Here is a 16,108-nt window from a genome sequence, read left to right as displayed (position 1 = left end):
AAAAAAAAATTTAGGTTTTGAGAGAAGAAGATGGATGCGCTTACCATTTTAGTTATCTCTCGAGATTTTACAGACGGTGATTCAACCAAATGGTAGTGAAGTCAAATTTTCTTGGAGTTATATATTAGTCATTATGGTTGGAGGAACAATGTTTATGTAGATAGTCAATTGAAATTTGCATGGAAATTCTCTATCTCCCGATGATGTTTCAATCTATGTCACATGCATAGGATGATGACTTGAATTATCAAATTATGCAATACTTGCAACTATGCTCAAATTAAGAGTAACAAGCGCACCAAGATTTCAGATATGTAACGATCGGAAGACATTAAGGTGATAGAAGATCTATATCCGTGATATACATGTTTTCATGAGATAGTTTATATCTAAATCTTTAATTCTCTTGTCATGTATTTCTTAGTACTAGCATATCATGTGGTTGTCATCTCCATCGGTTGAACTTGATGAAAATTCAAATTTCTTCTTAGTTGATCTTAGGAAATACAAAGACACATGCAGCGACGGACCCACAAGTTTTTCCAAGCTGTTCATATGAAAATAGCACCATATGGCATGTCGGTGTAGGGTCACCGATCAATCATATGATTGTTCACCCAAAGATATTACATTTTGAGCCACCTTTTGATAGGCTCACTCTAAAAAGGGTAATGATCATTGTAGTGTGTTTTTCAAGGGCACTAGATTAACGTCACCTTAGGACAACATCAAATACATTCAGTCTCGCTTTTAAGTATTGTGTGGTGCCTCATTAGGCTCATTAACTCAATCATGGAAGGGAAAGCCTTGGGAGGGTCTCATGAGGCAAAGAGTAGGTGAGACGAATTTATTAAAATTGCCACGAAAATGATTTCCAGGACTAGTAATTTCGAGGGCTTAGTTAATTGCAATATTTGGAAAAAGATTTGGGACTCGATAATTGGAGATATTTGATTATTTGTATCTCAAAAAAATTGCACGTACATTGCACGTATATTGCACGATTGTGCATATCTTAATTGAGATATTATCTTAGAATATATTATCTAATAAAGCCTATAAATGGGGTCATGTGTTCTTGTTCAAAATACATCGAAATATACAATAATTCCATAATTATCTCTTCCGCTTTATTATTCTCAACTTTGATAATGTGAATTATCAAGTTTTAGGCTCTTCGTACGAGGTGCTTTATGGACCGACCCTTGAAATCGCCTCCATTACGTTTGGATGCGAATGGGTTTTTTTGCTTAGGAAATGAGAGGCTACACTCAACAGGTTTGGCTTCACTCGGTGCCAAAACGAGCGAAACCAATGTCCATTCGAACCAATCTCACCTTCGGGTTTGTCCTGTCATAGTTCTGCCACCAAGCACATATCATTTTTCTCTGCTCCTGTTAGTAATGTTGGTTTGCTGTCAACAAGTCTTGAGAAAGCAACTGCTTCTATATGTGTATATGCGTGAAGGAAGTGGAAACGGAGCAGCAGGTGTTGATAAGTTAGTGTTGAATTGAGTTAGGTGCTCTGTTTCCATTTTGGCTAATATCAAGAACTTGAAGTTCTGAATTTTGATTCCACAGCTATATTGAGTCAGTCAATACCTCTGTTAAACCATCGCCTTTTAGTATGTGGCTTCTGGTACTTCTGTGACTGGTCTATTTCTAACAAATATCTGGCGAACTAAGAGATGCTTGGTGATTTCTCTAGATAAGAAGAACGAGGTCTCAACATTTAGTTTCGCTTTTATAAACTGTACATCAATAACATTGAGATCGACAACAGTGGGACTGATAAAGACTACACAAACTAGGACACAGCAACAGCAGCATAAAGTTTTTTACATCAGGTCCTGATGGCATCCTACTTTGTATCATGTCTAGTGTATGATACAAATTTTCATGAAGTTCCGGCGACTTCTAGCCAATACAATGTAATGGTAGATTATACATACGCTAAAGAACAGGCTACTAGAGCAAAGACTGCGGATTTATATGCCACTGAGGTGGGCATTTTTGCCTTGTCTTTTCGTAAGAAAATCCCTTCATATAGAGGCTGGTTGACATAGACTAGCAAACCGCATAATATGAACTGCATAGCCAGCTGGTCTAGAGCCTGACCATGTATTGCTAACTTCAGTAAAACTCCAATAAGGCTTAACGCATTGAGCCAAGCAAGGGTTGTTAGGAGTGTGAACATAGGGGAGGGTGCACCAAACTCCACAAGCTCTTGCTCGTACCTCTTTGATACATCATCGTCTGCCACTTTCGCAGTGACGACAAAGGCAGAATTGGAAATACCCATCAGCCTCAGAATGTTGTCCAAGAAGCCAAAGAAATAGGAAGAAGTTCTCTTGTAGACCCACATTCTTTGGTCATTCCACCAACCACGAAGAGTGCCTCCACACCATATGGATTCTCCAGCACTGTATACACTAGTCGCCATAAAGGTGTAGATGAAGGGGAAGCTCCACCGACTTGATACCTGATGTGCAAGAAACTATTAGCTCTAGCAAATGACATTTTATATCAAAGATTATGTGGATGCCCATGCACTTTGGTTATCTCACAACCTAGTGTTTTGTATTGTCAAGTAGCCAAATTATTGTTGATCAAATGGCTAGCACAAGTTATTAGTGCTTGATTTTGACACTTTTTTGGTGGGTTCAGTATAATACTACTGTAATAGAGGGGGTGTTGGTGTAGCTGGAATTTTTCTTATGTTTAATGACTTGATTGTTTTGAGATTTTAGCACCAGGACAAACCTTATGTGTATATTATGTATGTAGAAAATTAAATCAACATTAGTCCTTCCAGAAATGGTTATCCAATTCATTACCTTGGGGAACAAGGAGATGCCTCTGAGAAGACAGAGAGATGGAATAGTCACATAGTACAGAGAAGCCAAGCAATTTGGCGCCCATAGCAACCAGACACAATATGAAAGTTGTAGCTTCAGGGGGATTTTTCCATGTCCATACAGCAGGGGACAGTACTGTGATAGGAAGATTTGAAGATCACCTTCAGCCCATCTCTTATGTTGAACTAGGGACTGCAACAATGTTGTGGGCGCAACTCCTAGAAAGCCATTCCTTTTGGGGTTGAAATAGACCGATCTCCAACCTCTGCAGTGTATTGCTAAACCGGTAAGGACATCTTCCACTAGACAGCCATACTTTAGACCCATCTGCAATTCAGAGAAGATTTTTTTCATGGATGCTTTTGCATGTGTATGTTTGCATATTTTTAGTGCACGAAAGCCTGCCCATGTGGCCTATTTCAGTTCTGACGGTTGAATTCCCAAGTCCAGTCTTCGAATAATTATGATATAAGCAGAGCATTTGGTTTGATCAAAATCCGGAATTATATAAGAGACTCTATTGCTTTTGTTCCTTCACCTTTGAACTTAATCAGGATGACATACAGAGTCCTACATGAGAGGTTTACCATCTAAGCTCGGTTTCTGTGAACTTGTAAACGGCTTCTCTCTTGTTAGTTGTAGACTATAGAAAGCACTTCTCTCTTGTTATCCGTATAATATGGTGCTGAATACTTAACCTTCTCTGCTTTCTTCACCTTCTTTGACTAGAATTCTCTCCAGAAAAATTGAAAAAATATTCAAAAGGCTCGAAAATTTAGGCCAAAACTCGATTTGGTTAACTTATTTGGACTAGTTTTTGAGCAAACCAGGGTCTTAGATTTCATTATTCATAAGGATGACTCAAGCTTATGCATGTGTACTCGTGAGTATACACTCTTATGATGTATATATGCATATTAGGACATTCAAATGTAGAGAGAGAAAGAGAGAGAGAGAAAGAGAGAGAGAGAGAGAGAGAGAGAGAGACCTCCTTTCCCCACTCAGTGTTCTCTTCATAAGCACAGCTGGCTAGTGTTTTACATGTTTCTTCTAGGACACTTGCACTGTCCTGTATCCTCTGGTGGTGATCCCACCTCAAGGACTCACTTTTACTTCCCCGTCTGTACTTTTTCCCACACAGTGTCTCTCTCCGATGAAAGCATCCGGTGCCAATATACCCAGGTCCACCATTAGTGTCCATTCCATGGATCTCCACCTGCAATCATCATAGAATGTACTCAAAATTATTATGATGTCTTCACTCATCCAATGTAGTTGTCCTATTACTTCAGTTTAATACGTTCAATGCGTCTATCGGCCTCATTTTAATTAGGTACAATTCAGACCAGCGTTAGAATTTGCTGAGTTGCCAATGGGTATGTGCTGACTTGGACTCGTGATTTCCAGTTCAATTCATGAGTTTAATTGAGCTGTGGTAACCCATTTAGCCCAGTTCAGTAAATAAGGATTATCGGTCGGCAAATTCTAACGGAACTGTAGAATTAATAGAATGAAACAGTCAAGCGAGAGCATGCAGCACATTTAACATATAGAGACTGAATAAGATATCGTGCTAAAATTCAGGGACAGTGCCGTGTCGACATCCTTTTGAAGTGGCTTACCTGCATTATCACGTTCAAGGAACTGCTATACAGGTCATTCTTCGTAAGGTTATCGAAGCGCTGTGGGAACTGTACGAAACCGATCTCATCTCCATTCTCTTCATCCATGAAGAAGCACAGTGCGTCTCTTAACGAATCCGAGTTGTTCGAGTACATGTCGCAGTCCACGTTAAGGATGACAGGCGAGTTGCTGATCCTCGACGAGACCCTAATCTATTTCATCCAGAAATATAACGGAAAGATTAGCACCATGATCGTCTCTTAAGCCCTCGATCGATCCCAGAGCAAGATCATCATGTACATATATAAAGAAACCTGTACAACTCGATGTTCTTCACTTTTAGTGAATCATCGTATGCTGATTCTTTTTTTTTTAGTGAATCATCGTATGCTGATTCTTACCAGAGCATTCATAGCTCCTGCTTTAAAATGGTGGCTGTATTGTGGTCTCTTTTCTCTGGCCAAGTACACCAGAGTCGGGAGAGGCTGTCCTTCGTCGTCCACGGCCATGGCGTCCCTCCCATCAATCACTATCTGAAGAAAAGAATCGGCAGAAACATGTCATGGATGTAGCAGGAAGATTAGAACACTAACTTCTTACTGCAGAGTCATAGTACATGAAGAATTGTTTGATGGTCTCTCCGGCTCGAGACAGCGTCCCACTCAAGAAATCCTTTGTGTTGCTCGCTAATGTCATCTGGAATCTGTCCCAACTCCGCTACCGTTTCGATTCGTTTCTTCATGTCCTCGTATGAGTTCTGTCATAAGCATAACGAAAGAGCACAATTATTTTTATGCATTTTTCATTTATATTTCATACAATTATGTGGAAGTTGGAATGAGTCACCTTGGGTTGAAATTGGCAATGGAAAATAACACATTATCAAATTTATAGCATCACTCTAGATTCAAATGACGCAGCAGTCGAACCACGTTATTGTGTGATATTGACAAAATTTTTCCATATGTCTAAATTTTTATTTGTATCATACTCTGACGTTGTCTCTATTGGCTAATTTTTTTAATACACGCCTCTGTGCATCCGCACGTCTTATCCACATCATACTTTGGCGTTGTTCTCCAGCCATGTTAGCTGAATTTGGTTGGATTCGGTGTCTGAGAGATTTGATTTGATTAGAAAATTTATGGAATTAGAAGGACTTGATTAGAGGAAACGTAAAAGTATTGGGACGAAAACTATAATTTCTTTCTTATTTTAAGTGGTGATCTACAAAAGACTTAAGTCTTTTTCGTCTGCTTTTTTCCCTTCCTTCTCATTTGGATCCAAAACCATGATCGATTACGCTAACTAAAGAGATGTCCTTTTCATGGAATCTTTGTAATTTGAGTCCACAACGCTACAATCCCATTTAAGACAAACCCTTCAATGCTGACATAAGATCTAACTTGTCGTGGAGCTGACGGCAATCAATCTCTTGTCGATATCACAAGGTTGGAAGTTCCTGCACAACAATTATTTTTCCCGATCTGGCTTCTCACAAATCGACAATAGATCATTCATGATACTCCATTTTTGGAGTGGAGTGTGGAATTTTGTAGAAAGATCAAAACGTCTTTTAACGTAGAAGATCATGGGCCACAAACATTGCTCTCAACGAAAACTTTTCGATATTTCTCTCTCCTGAAAAAGAAGTAAAAGTCTTTTCTATACCTACCATTCAATGTTTTCGATCACTTTGAAAAGAGAAGTTATTGTATGGTTTATGGACCACAAGGGCCAATATCATCTAACCATTAATTATGTGAACCTCACTAAGAAACCCACATGATCAGCTATCCAAATGGATTTAATCAAACATAGGTTTATGATCAGCTCGTATCTTTCCGGGAAGGTGGCCAAAGGAGACAAAATGGCACTTGAAAGGCTATAAATAGAAAGAAGAGTGTAGGGCCATGTTCTTCAGTGTCTTATTGAAATAATATAAAGTATTAGCTCCCAATGAATTCAAGAAACCTATCAGGTGATCGTCATAGGTTTAGGGTTGAAAAAGGGGAGATTTGCCTCCTAGCAGATCAAATTCTCTGGCAAGTAATAAGTTGCGCGGAGCGCGAGTTGCGTGTGAATTGATGTGTTAGTAATATATTTAATTGACAGCGGACTTAGTAAGACTTATTCAAATGTTCTATGTGGAGATCTGTTTGGAATACATTACCACCAAAAAGATCTCAAACCTTTGTGAAGAGAGAGAGAGAGAGAGAGAGAGAGAGAGAGAGAGAGAGAGAGAGAGAGAGAGAGATGTGCTTACTTTCATGGAGGACCACTCCTTGGACCAGATAGAATCATTGAGAGGCTCAGCAGCCTTTCTAAAATAGGCCTCCGGTGATCTGGGTTCGACATTAAACTTCCGGCAAAAGGGAAGCCATTTCTTGGAGAATTGAGAAGCCTTAAGTAACGCGTAAAAAGTAAGGTCCGAACCGCCGTCATCGGAGAGATAAATGCTCATCTTCTCTGGCGGATAATTGTATGCCATGATTGACAAGATGGTGCTGACCACCATGGTAGGTGGCTCTATCACGGGATCCGCCGTGCACACGAATATGTCTATTCCTGGCAAAACCTCGCCGTACCTAAAAGAGTTCGTGAAAACAATGTTACGAGCTGATTAGAAAGACTATTCCCTCTTCTTTTTTCAGGGACATATACTACGTTTTCGCACTTTAAATTTCGTTGTTGTGATGGTATTATGAGATCGAGGCCAACATTCAACCATACCGAAACTTTCAACAAAAGAAAAATGTTCGAAGAGTGTATCCAAAGAAGCAGCTGGTCAAGACTTTTTAGATCATCCATCAGTTCAACAAACATATTAGTCAAAGTAGAGAGAGAGAGAGAGAGAGAGAGAGAGAGAGAGAGAGAGAACACCTCTGAGAAAGCCTGTCCTTGAAGGTATGGCGATACGAAGGGTTCCATCTTACGACGATGGTGAGAAACCAGAAAAAAGTGAACCAGAGCTCAGAGAAGAAAGCTCCAAGCCAAGCCAAATTCTCAGCTGTTTTGGACTCTGGCAAGTGACGGATTCTAAAGTAGAAGATGAAGCAGATGCTGATGAAGATGGAGAGTGTGTATAATCTGAAGAGTAAGCGGTTCTTGAAAAACTTTGTTTCGAAGAGAGGAAGACTACTCTTCTCTGCCATTCTTTTTCTTGTTTTGCCTCCTTTCTGTGATTGCAGGTGTGAAGCATATAGTCAATATCTATATAGAAGGCTGTCGCTAGTCCTTTTTCTTTTCTTTTCTTCTCTGTTTTTTTTTACATGGACAACATGGTGTCCCGAGATTCTTTGAGCACCCGGCTATTTCGTCTACTATGAGGATGATTGAGGACCAGCCCTTCCATCTCACACGCGCCAAAGGGGTAATTACTAGAGGCGAGAGGTTTGTGCTTAAAGGGTTGCGATTTGAATCTAGGTTTTATTAGAAAAATACGAATACATTAACCCTTTTAGCAATCTTTCGAGATTTTATAAACGGTGATTCAATCAAATTGTTGTGATGTCAAATTTTTTTGGAGTTTTATAACAGTCATTATAGTTGAAGGAAAAATGTTCACGTAATTAATGACAGCTGAAATCTGAATGAAAATTCTCTATATCTAGTTGATGTTTCAATTTATGTCACATGCATAGAACGATGAGTTGCATTATTAAAATATGCAATGCTTGCGACTATGCTCGGATTAAGAGTAACAAGTGTACCGAGATTCCACATATATATGTAACCGTCAGTTGAACTTAATGAGAATTCACATTGCTTCTCGGTACCTTAGGAAACACAAGACACATGCAATAACGGACCAACAATTTATGCAAGTTCATATGAAAATAGAACCATATGGCATTTCAAGCATAGCGTCACCGTTCAATCATGTAAGTGTGGCCCAACAAAATTATGAAATACGCGCTTTGAGCCACCTTTTGATAGGCTTCCCTCTAAAAAGGATAATGATTATCGTACTATGTGTTCCATGAGCACTAGAGTAACGTCACCTAACGACAACATTAGATAAAACGAATCTAGCTTTTAACTAATGTGTCAGCCTTTGTTAGATTTGCGAAATTTGTCGCAAAAACGAGCAATCAAACAATAAAATTAACAGAATAAGAAAATGGTTCGCTTAGAGTGACCTACATCTACGAGGAGAGCAACACGAAATCCCACTATAAATCAAACTATAATACAAAGATTACAACTATACTCAAGTTACTGAAACATTCTTACTCTTTCCCAGCATCCAATTACAACTAGTAACTCATACAATATCTAGCCCCAAAAATTCTTCACGAAATAATCTCACAAAAAAATTATACAAAATCTTGCCCACAAGATTTAATTGGCTTCAATACTCTCAAATTACTTTAGTGTGTAATTCACAAAGAAGTCGCCTCTTAGATGCTCTTTACAACGAAGACACTTCTTATATATACACAAGAATATGATCTAAAATTGGAAACTCCCTTTTAGGAAACCTACTCAGATTAAAAAAGTTTTCTTTTTTTATTCAAACTCGAGACATATATAAAATTAAATGCATAATAAGCTTAGGGACGTTTAACCCTTAAACAAGCTAGGGTTTCATCAATCGTTAGGGTCAATGAATGGCCTAACAAAACTAGAGCGACAGCCAGCACGTACTTTCATCGTGCATATTTAGTCAGAATTAGGGTTATTACATAGAGCATTTATCATAAATCAGAACCGTTTCAAGTCTATTTCTACATAACTAGATGGAAACAAGGATTCTCGAGATTGTCTTACGAGGCAAAGAATAGGTGAGACAAATTTATCGAAATCGCAACATAAACAATTTCCAGCACTAATAAATTCGATGTTTTAGTTAGTTGCAATGTTTGAAAAACGTTTTAGGACTTGAAAATATGATCGGAAGTTCTTAGAGATTATCGGATTCCGCAGACGGTGATCAGGAGCTCTGCCGTAAGTTTTTTTTTTTTCCGAGAACTTTAGGTCTGCTGACCAACTTGTGACCAACCCGAAAGGTGAAGTGCTGGCAACACTCAAACGAGAACTTTAGATCAGAAAATATAAGGTCATTCATTCGATCGAATGCCTCTCGCTCTCTCGGTTCCTTTGAATTAGGACCAACATAGAAAACAATAGTAGAATGTGACTTGTCAAGAGTCGTTAGCTTATCCTTGATCTCAGAATATCTGGGTTAATCTGTGAAGGATGGCTTCGGGTTCGGTTGTATCGCCGGTAACGGGCTTTTTCCACTGCCACTTGGTAGGGTTGTGGTAATGCGCTCGTCCAGTCCAGCGGACAATTGATGTTTTGTTGATGAGGTAGGTCTCAATCCCATCCAAATTTCTTCTTCTTTTATTGATGTTTTGTTGATGAGGTAGGTCTCAATCCTATCTAAATTTCTTCTTCTTTTTTCTTTGTTAGCAAGATGATTGGTAGGGTTGTGGTAATGCACTCGTCCAGTCCAGCGGACAATTGATGTTTTCTTGACGAGGGAGGTCTCAATCCTGTCCAAATTTCTTCTTTATTCAAAAGCAAGATGATCACTTTCATAAGACAAGGAAGTCCATACCAATACCAAAGGAGAACTACAAATAATCCCTTCCAAGGAGCTTTACCGAATAGAAATTAAACAGGAGATCTCATACTAAATGAGATATAAAAGCTACAACAATCATTATGGTCGCTTCAACTTGATTTAACAATCCAACCAAATTCCTCTAAAGACAACGCCAGAGATATAAAACCAATTGCACCGGTCCACATTTCAGCTCGGGCTCTCGGCTTTGACCACCGACCTCGTGAAAAATTTCTCAATCGGGTCGCCGCCGAGGTTTGTCGGAATAGCGTCGCCAACTGGCGATCGCCAAGGAAACGAAAAAAGCAAATCCGAGTGGTTAATTATGATTAGCCCTCTTCATCTAATCATAATCTGTGATCCTATGTTTGGGTTCCACAAATGCACGAAGAGCCAAAAAACATGTTGCGGTTGGAGGTTGGCGCTGACCGTTGAAAGCCCGCGAAATCCTCTCCCTCTTTCGGCATTCAATGGGGGGGCCTTACCTGTCCTGTTCCTCTGGTTTCTATCCCATGCAAACCAAGGCTTCCAAGAGAAACACCAAGAAGGAAGAGAAAAACCAGTTCTTTCAAAGAATCTGGTAACTGCAATCCTCTCTCTCTCTCTCTCTCTCTCTCTCTCTCTCTCTCTCTCTCTCTCTCTCTCTCTCTCTCTCTCTCTCTGTGACCCTTTTCTTGCTTTTGAATTTTCTCTTCTCGTGGAAGATACCGTCGAGATCATCGCGCCGATTTCTTTTCTGGAAGTTGCCGATGAATGTTGTGTTGATGTTGTTGTCGCCGCCGTTTTCAGGGCATTCTTGATCGAACTTGTCTCAGATAACCCAGGATTCAAGGTACATTTTCTTCAAACGGTTCATCTCTTTTATGTATCCAATTCGATCAAAATTGAAGCTTTTCGGGGATTAGTTCTTCCCCCCGTTGCTTAATTTGCCCGGCATCACAATCCCAAAGCTGATTCTGTAAAGATAGTTTCGTGGATCGTTTTCTTCTTTCACATTGTAAAGATTTCCTTTTCTTGGGAATTCGAGCTTAGAAGATGTAATCTTGTGTATGCATGTGCAATCGGAAAACGGAACAAGATTTTTCAGTCGACGAGCTTATCAATCCTTTGTTACCAGTAATTCCTCCATTTGATGTGGTACTGGTAAAAAAGATTGAATTTTCGGATCAATCCTCGATGAGATGATGAGTCAATTGCCTCGACAATACGAGTTTCTGGAATTTATGCAAAGTTAGAATCGCGTTGGCTTTGGTGCATGGCTTTTGTACCTTCATGAGGTTGTCCAGGTCACTTGGCAAGATAATCTAGAATCACAGATTAAGGTGTCTTCTGATTAGTTTAGAGCACAAAATCGCACGACATTTCTTTCTCGAGTGCAGATCTGCTTAATTAGTAATTAGGGATTTACTATTTGTGGTGTAACGTTAATGTACATTATGTTACGCTAAGGATGCTGCGCATAGCACGATCCGGTCTATCAGACGGTCTGGTTCTTTTCGTTGAGTACAATGCGTGCTGGTAATGTTGCTTGATTTTGCAGGTCAGATTAGGATTTTAAAGGGAAAAAATGGTAAATATTCGCATCAAAGATAACCAAAACTCAGCGGAGTCCCCGAGAGCTGAGGTCGGCGAGATTGACACCCGAGCTCCATTCCAATCTGTTAAGGCTGCTGTGAGTCTATTTGGCGAAGTAGCAAGCAAGAAGAAACCGACCATCAGGAGGTCAAAAACTTCTTCAGAGGTAATTAAAGAGAAAACCGTCGACGATTATACCATTTGAAGACTTGAATGATAACCATATGCATGAAATAGAACCATGCATCGTACCCCGTTACCTATACTTTGGGTAAGTAATGCCTCACTTGAACAATGTGATGATGTTATCCATCCATCGAATTGTTTTTCCAGAATGTACTGGACAAGGAGACACAGCTTCTTCTGGCCCAGAAAGAACTAAACCGGATCAAACAGCAGTTGGAAAACGCAGAAAATACGAAAGCACGAGCGCTTTCCGATCTGGGAAAGGCAAACAGAACGGTTCAGGAATTGACCACCAAGCTCAACTCTGCAATTGAGTCCAAACAAGCAGCCATCGAAGCCACCGAGTCCGTGAGGCACAAGGCTAAGCATCTCGAGCGAGTGAAATCCCAAAACCTCGAGCGGACCAGTTCATGGAAAAAGGAATTAGGCACCACGAGGGATGAGTACAGAAGAGCCGCTGCTGAATTGAATACCGCTAAACAAGAGCTCACCAAGATCAGGCAGGACTTCGATGCAACTCTAGAAGCCAAATTGGCCGCTTTCCAACAGGCAGCCGAAGCTCAACGCTCGGCCAAAGTGAACTCGGAGAAAGCTAGTGAATTGTCTAAGGAAATTCAGGCAATGCGCCAATCTCTTGATCACCTAAAGGCGACATCTCTTCAAGCCGAAAAGGAGCAGGCCAAGTTCGTGGAAGAGAAAGATGCTCGCCTAAAAGCTTGCAAGATTGCCAAAGAAGAAGCGGAAGAGACGCTCCTTTCTTTGAAGAAAGAATTCGATCCTGAGCAGACGAGGAATCTTGAGCTAAAGCTCGCGGAAACAACTAAAGAGATCGATGTTCTACAGAATGAGATGAAGAAGGTCCACGCTTCCGATATGGATTCAGTCAAGGTCATCACTAAGGAGCTTAACCATGCCACGAATGCGTTACAAGATGTCGCCAAAGAGGAGAGCTGTTGTAGAGAGCTGGTGACTTCTCTGAGGCAGGAATTGGAGGACATAAAGACGGAGCACATCGGTTTGGAAACACGGGAAGCGGAATTGGAGCGCACCATGAAGACCCTTCAAACCGAATTGGTCGAACAAAAGCAGGAACTCGAAGCGGCTTCTCAGGAAGAGAAGGAAATTGATGCTGCTGACGAACAGACAATATCATTGGCGATTCAAAAGACTATGCAGGAAGCGGAAGAGATGAGGAGAGCGGCCGAAGAGTTCAAACGCGAAGCCGAAGCAAACCGTTTCGGGGAAGAGGAGTCGGAGAGGATGCTAGAGGCAGCACTAAAAGAGGCAGAGGTGGCGAGAACAGCAGAGAAGAGCGCGCTCGATCAGATCAAGATCCTGAGCGCTAAGACAGACATGGTGAGTGCGTCGGACCCTGATTCCAGCGGCTGGATCAGAATGTCGGTGCAGGAGTTTGAGTCCTTGAGCAGGAAGGTCGAGGAGTCAGAAAATTTGGCGGAGATGAAGTTGGCGGCGGCGGCATTTCAGATGGAAGCAGTGAACACCAAGAAAAGCGAGGCAGAGAAGCGGAAGGAGGTGATCCTGAAGGAGATTGAGGAGATTAAGGAGGCCACAGAGTTCGCCCTAAAGCAAGCAGAGATGGCCGAGGCAGCGAAGAAGGCCATAGAGGGTGAGCTTATGAAACGGCGTCAACAAGAACAAGACAACTAATGAAGCTTCTGTTACAGGCTGAAAAAGTTCCCGAGATAGAGAAGGAGAAAAAATGTGCATTCGTCGGTTGAATTTGAGTTAAATGATCATTAAGCTGTCGCGTGAAGGAAGCTATGAACATGTGTCTTGAAAAAACTCATTTTGTGCAAATACAATCGATAATTTTTCATATTCATTAGGTGCAGAAGAGAAACAATTTAAAACAATGAAGACCTTCCTTATTATGCATCCAAATCATCCTCCAAAGTTGGTATTCTCAACATGATGTTTCGGTGCAATACAGCAGGCCTCGAACTTGATCGAATTTGTTTTGCCACGATGTCCTGCAGTTAAAAGTTTCGGTTTTTTTCACAACTGAATACAGAGAAGCAAGCAGAGATGTACATGAACAAGATTCAGCTCTCATCAGTTTTTGCTATAGCAAGTCAAAAACACAAGCGAACTGCTTAAGATAGGCTCCAGCTATCCATGAGATGCTCCAAAAATGGCAAACCCGCGTGGAGAGAAGAAAAGACAAATTACTTGCGTTCCCTAACATACACGTCTAGCAACTCAAATAGGTTTTAGTGCATTGCCATCTGTTCGTGCAATAGCCTCGACGAAATGAGAGTCTAAGTTTGGAGTTAATCAGTGAGTTGCTGACTCTTTCAGGACTCAATGACATGGAGACGACGGCCAACAGCCTGAATAAAAGTGAAATCAGCCAATGAATCTCTCTGCAGAATCAAGTCATATGAATTTGTGAAATGTCTGCACATTGTGACTTCTGCAACAGCTTTTGCCATTGATGTTCTGTAAAATTACTAATCTTATGAGATGCTACACATAAGGAAACTCAAGCCAGATTTCAACTTATATGTTTCAAAGGGGAATTTTCGACCTTAAAATCTTGGCGGCCGAATACCATGCACGACCCATGCCTGATACCAACATAAGATGCATCATAAAACATGTGATGGATGGAGGTGCACTTGAAAGAGCAAACAAGCTTATAACTGTTTGACAATGCCATAAGCTTTTAAGCTTTTTAAATGCAAAACTTATCATGCTGCAACTGTTCAAATTCAGAGTCTCAAATAATACAGATCTTGGAAGATTTTCTTTTTCCCTTTAATCAATTGCAGCTATTTAAAATTTTACAGCTATATTTGAAGCTCTTCCTCTTTAGGAATTGTCAAGCTCTCCCATATGTTCCCTTTCATTTCACTTGCCATATGAAGCTCGTCTTATATAGGAAGCTTCATAGATATTAATAACTGCATATTCCCTTTAATATCAATTCCTAAAGTATAACTATATACAATTAATAAATTAATTGCCTTAGTTATTTCATGCTTCTCGTCTTGGCCACTACTAGGCCATTTATTAATTGGCTTAATAAATTCTTAGTTCACTTTTTTCCCAATAATTTAGGAGTACGAATGTGAGGATCCGGTTACCTAGAGACACATAGAACACTATAAATCTCATGAACCGATTAAGTCGAGACTTTTGAACCCGAGCAATTTGCATACACTTGATGTGGATTCGTATGAGTAACCTCCAGTTTCTGAACTAGATATCCCCCAATACCCTAACCAAATGCACCAACACGAAGGTTTACATTCTTCCTTCCTCTTTCTACGAAAAGGCCCAATCTTCAACTCTTCATAAGTTCATGATCATTTAACCCTAAAGTTGTTTCTTTTGAATCTATTTGCTGCATCATGAGAGATCTTTAGCAGGATCCCAAGTTCATGAATCAAAGACCAATAACGTTTGAATAAGCCAACACACGGCGGCGTGCATCGGAGGGAATTATACAGAAGCACAAGATGCAAAAAGTGAAAGAAAAGCCATTCCCCTTTCAGCTGCAATCCGTTGAAAGGATATCTATGATATGTACATGCACGAAGTGAAGTGTATGGAGCTTATTTGAAAAAGATAGAAAGGAGGAGTGAACTAGAGATGCGACTTGTCAAGCCCACATGACATTATCTTATGCACATTTGACCTTGAAAACGGCCGGGATTCCCTCTACGTATTCGAATATTCCATACGTGTTGCATAAACAAGTATAACACGTATGTGACATGGTTCTTCATCAATTGGGTCATGACAGCTTCAATCTCCAATAATTAAACTTATATTGTATTGCTAGGAAGCTCAGTATGATATAAGTTAGAGAAATCGGCCACGTCTAGAAGGTTTGGTCGGCAAAAGTGGGCGAGATTTGATGTTGATAATCTTCTTTCGTCAACGTTTAATCCAAGGTCTCTTTCAAGTATTCCCCAAAAGCAACGCTAGCTAGGGTTTTTAAGACCAGCTTACTCAAAATCAGGCGCTGCGTCAAGCTTTAATGGTTTCGTTAATCAACACAAAAAGCCACCGTTAACATATAAAATTACCCTAAAGTTATCATCTAACAATCTAAATTTTCAGTCGTCCTTCTTGTGTGTGTGTCACGGTTAGGATCCTAAGATGAGTTTCGCAACTAAATTGAACCCGTGTTTCTTATTTTATGACGGACTGATTAGTCTCGAGAAGGTACTTTGAGTAAGATTCAAAACTGAGACATTATCTATAAAGTGTAAGACGCTCCGATTGCCATGAGTACCAAGCTCTTTCTTTCGACAAAGTTACCAAAC

General features: G+C 40.3%; 2 protein-coding genes and 1 long non-coding RNA gene across 3 annotated transcripts; 2 read left to right on the top strand and 1 right to left on the bottom strand.

Annotated features, from left to right (window-relative positions):
• Window positions 1–1,254: 1,254 nt before the first annotated feature.
• On the top strand, window positions 1,255–4,708 carry LOC130139292 (uncharacterized). The gene is made up of 2 exons (XR_008817536.1): window positions 1,255–1,343; window positions 4,442–4,708. It is a non-coding gene; the product is annotated as an uncharacterized LOC130139292 (long non-coding RNA).
• Window positions 1,709–7,680, bottom strand: LOC115691478 (cellulose synthase-like protein E6). The gene is given in 9 exon segments (XM_030618112.2): window positions 1,709–2,037; window positions 2,040–2,481; window positions 2,837–3,184; window positions 3,846–4,073; window positions 4,480–4,692; window positions 4,882–5,013; window positions 5,097–5,237; window positions 6,747–7,068; window positions 7,364–7,680. Coding segments are annotated over 9 exon segments (2,148 nt in total). The 5' UTR covers window positions 7,636–7,680; the 3' UTR covers window positions 1,709–1,987.
• A 2,472-nt stretch (window positions 7,681–10,152) lies between these two features.
• LOC115691483 (WEB family protein At1g12150) lies at window positions 10,153–13,656 on the top strand. The gene is made up of 4 exons (XM_030618120.2): window positions 10,153–10,632; window positions 10,757–10,884; window positions 11,593–11,793; window positions 11,961–13,656. The coding sequence occupies exons 3-4, from the start codon at window positions 11,620–11,622 to the stop codon at window positions 13,479–13,481; spliced, it is 1,695 nt and encodes a 564-aa protein (XP_030473980.2). The 5' UTR covers window positions 10,153–10,632; window positions 10,757–10,884; window positions 11,593–11,619; the 3' UTR covers window positions 13,482–13,656.
• Window positions 13,657–16,108: the final 2,452 nt, after the last annotated feature.

This window comes from Syzygium oleosum, unplaced genomic scaffold (genome assembly GCF_021117445.2).
Source record: "Syzygium oleosum isolate NSW1041296 unplaced genomic scaffold, Sole_v2.1 Sole_v2.11, whole genome shotgun sequence".
In the NCBI taxonomy this organism is placed as follows: domain Eukaryota; kingdom Viridiplantae; phylum Streptophyta; class Magnoliopsida; order Myrtales; family Myrtaceae; genus Syzygium; species Syzygium oleosum.
This window is presented reverse-complemented; position numbering and strand designations above follow the sequence as displayed.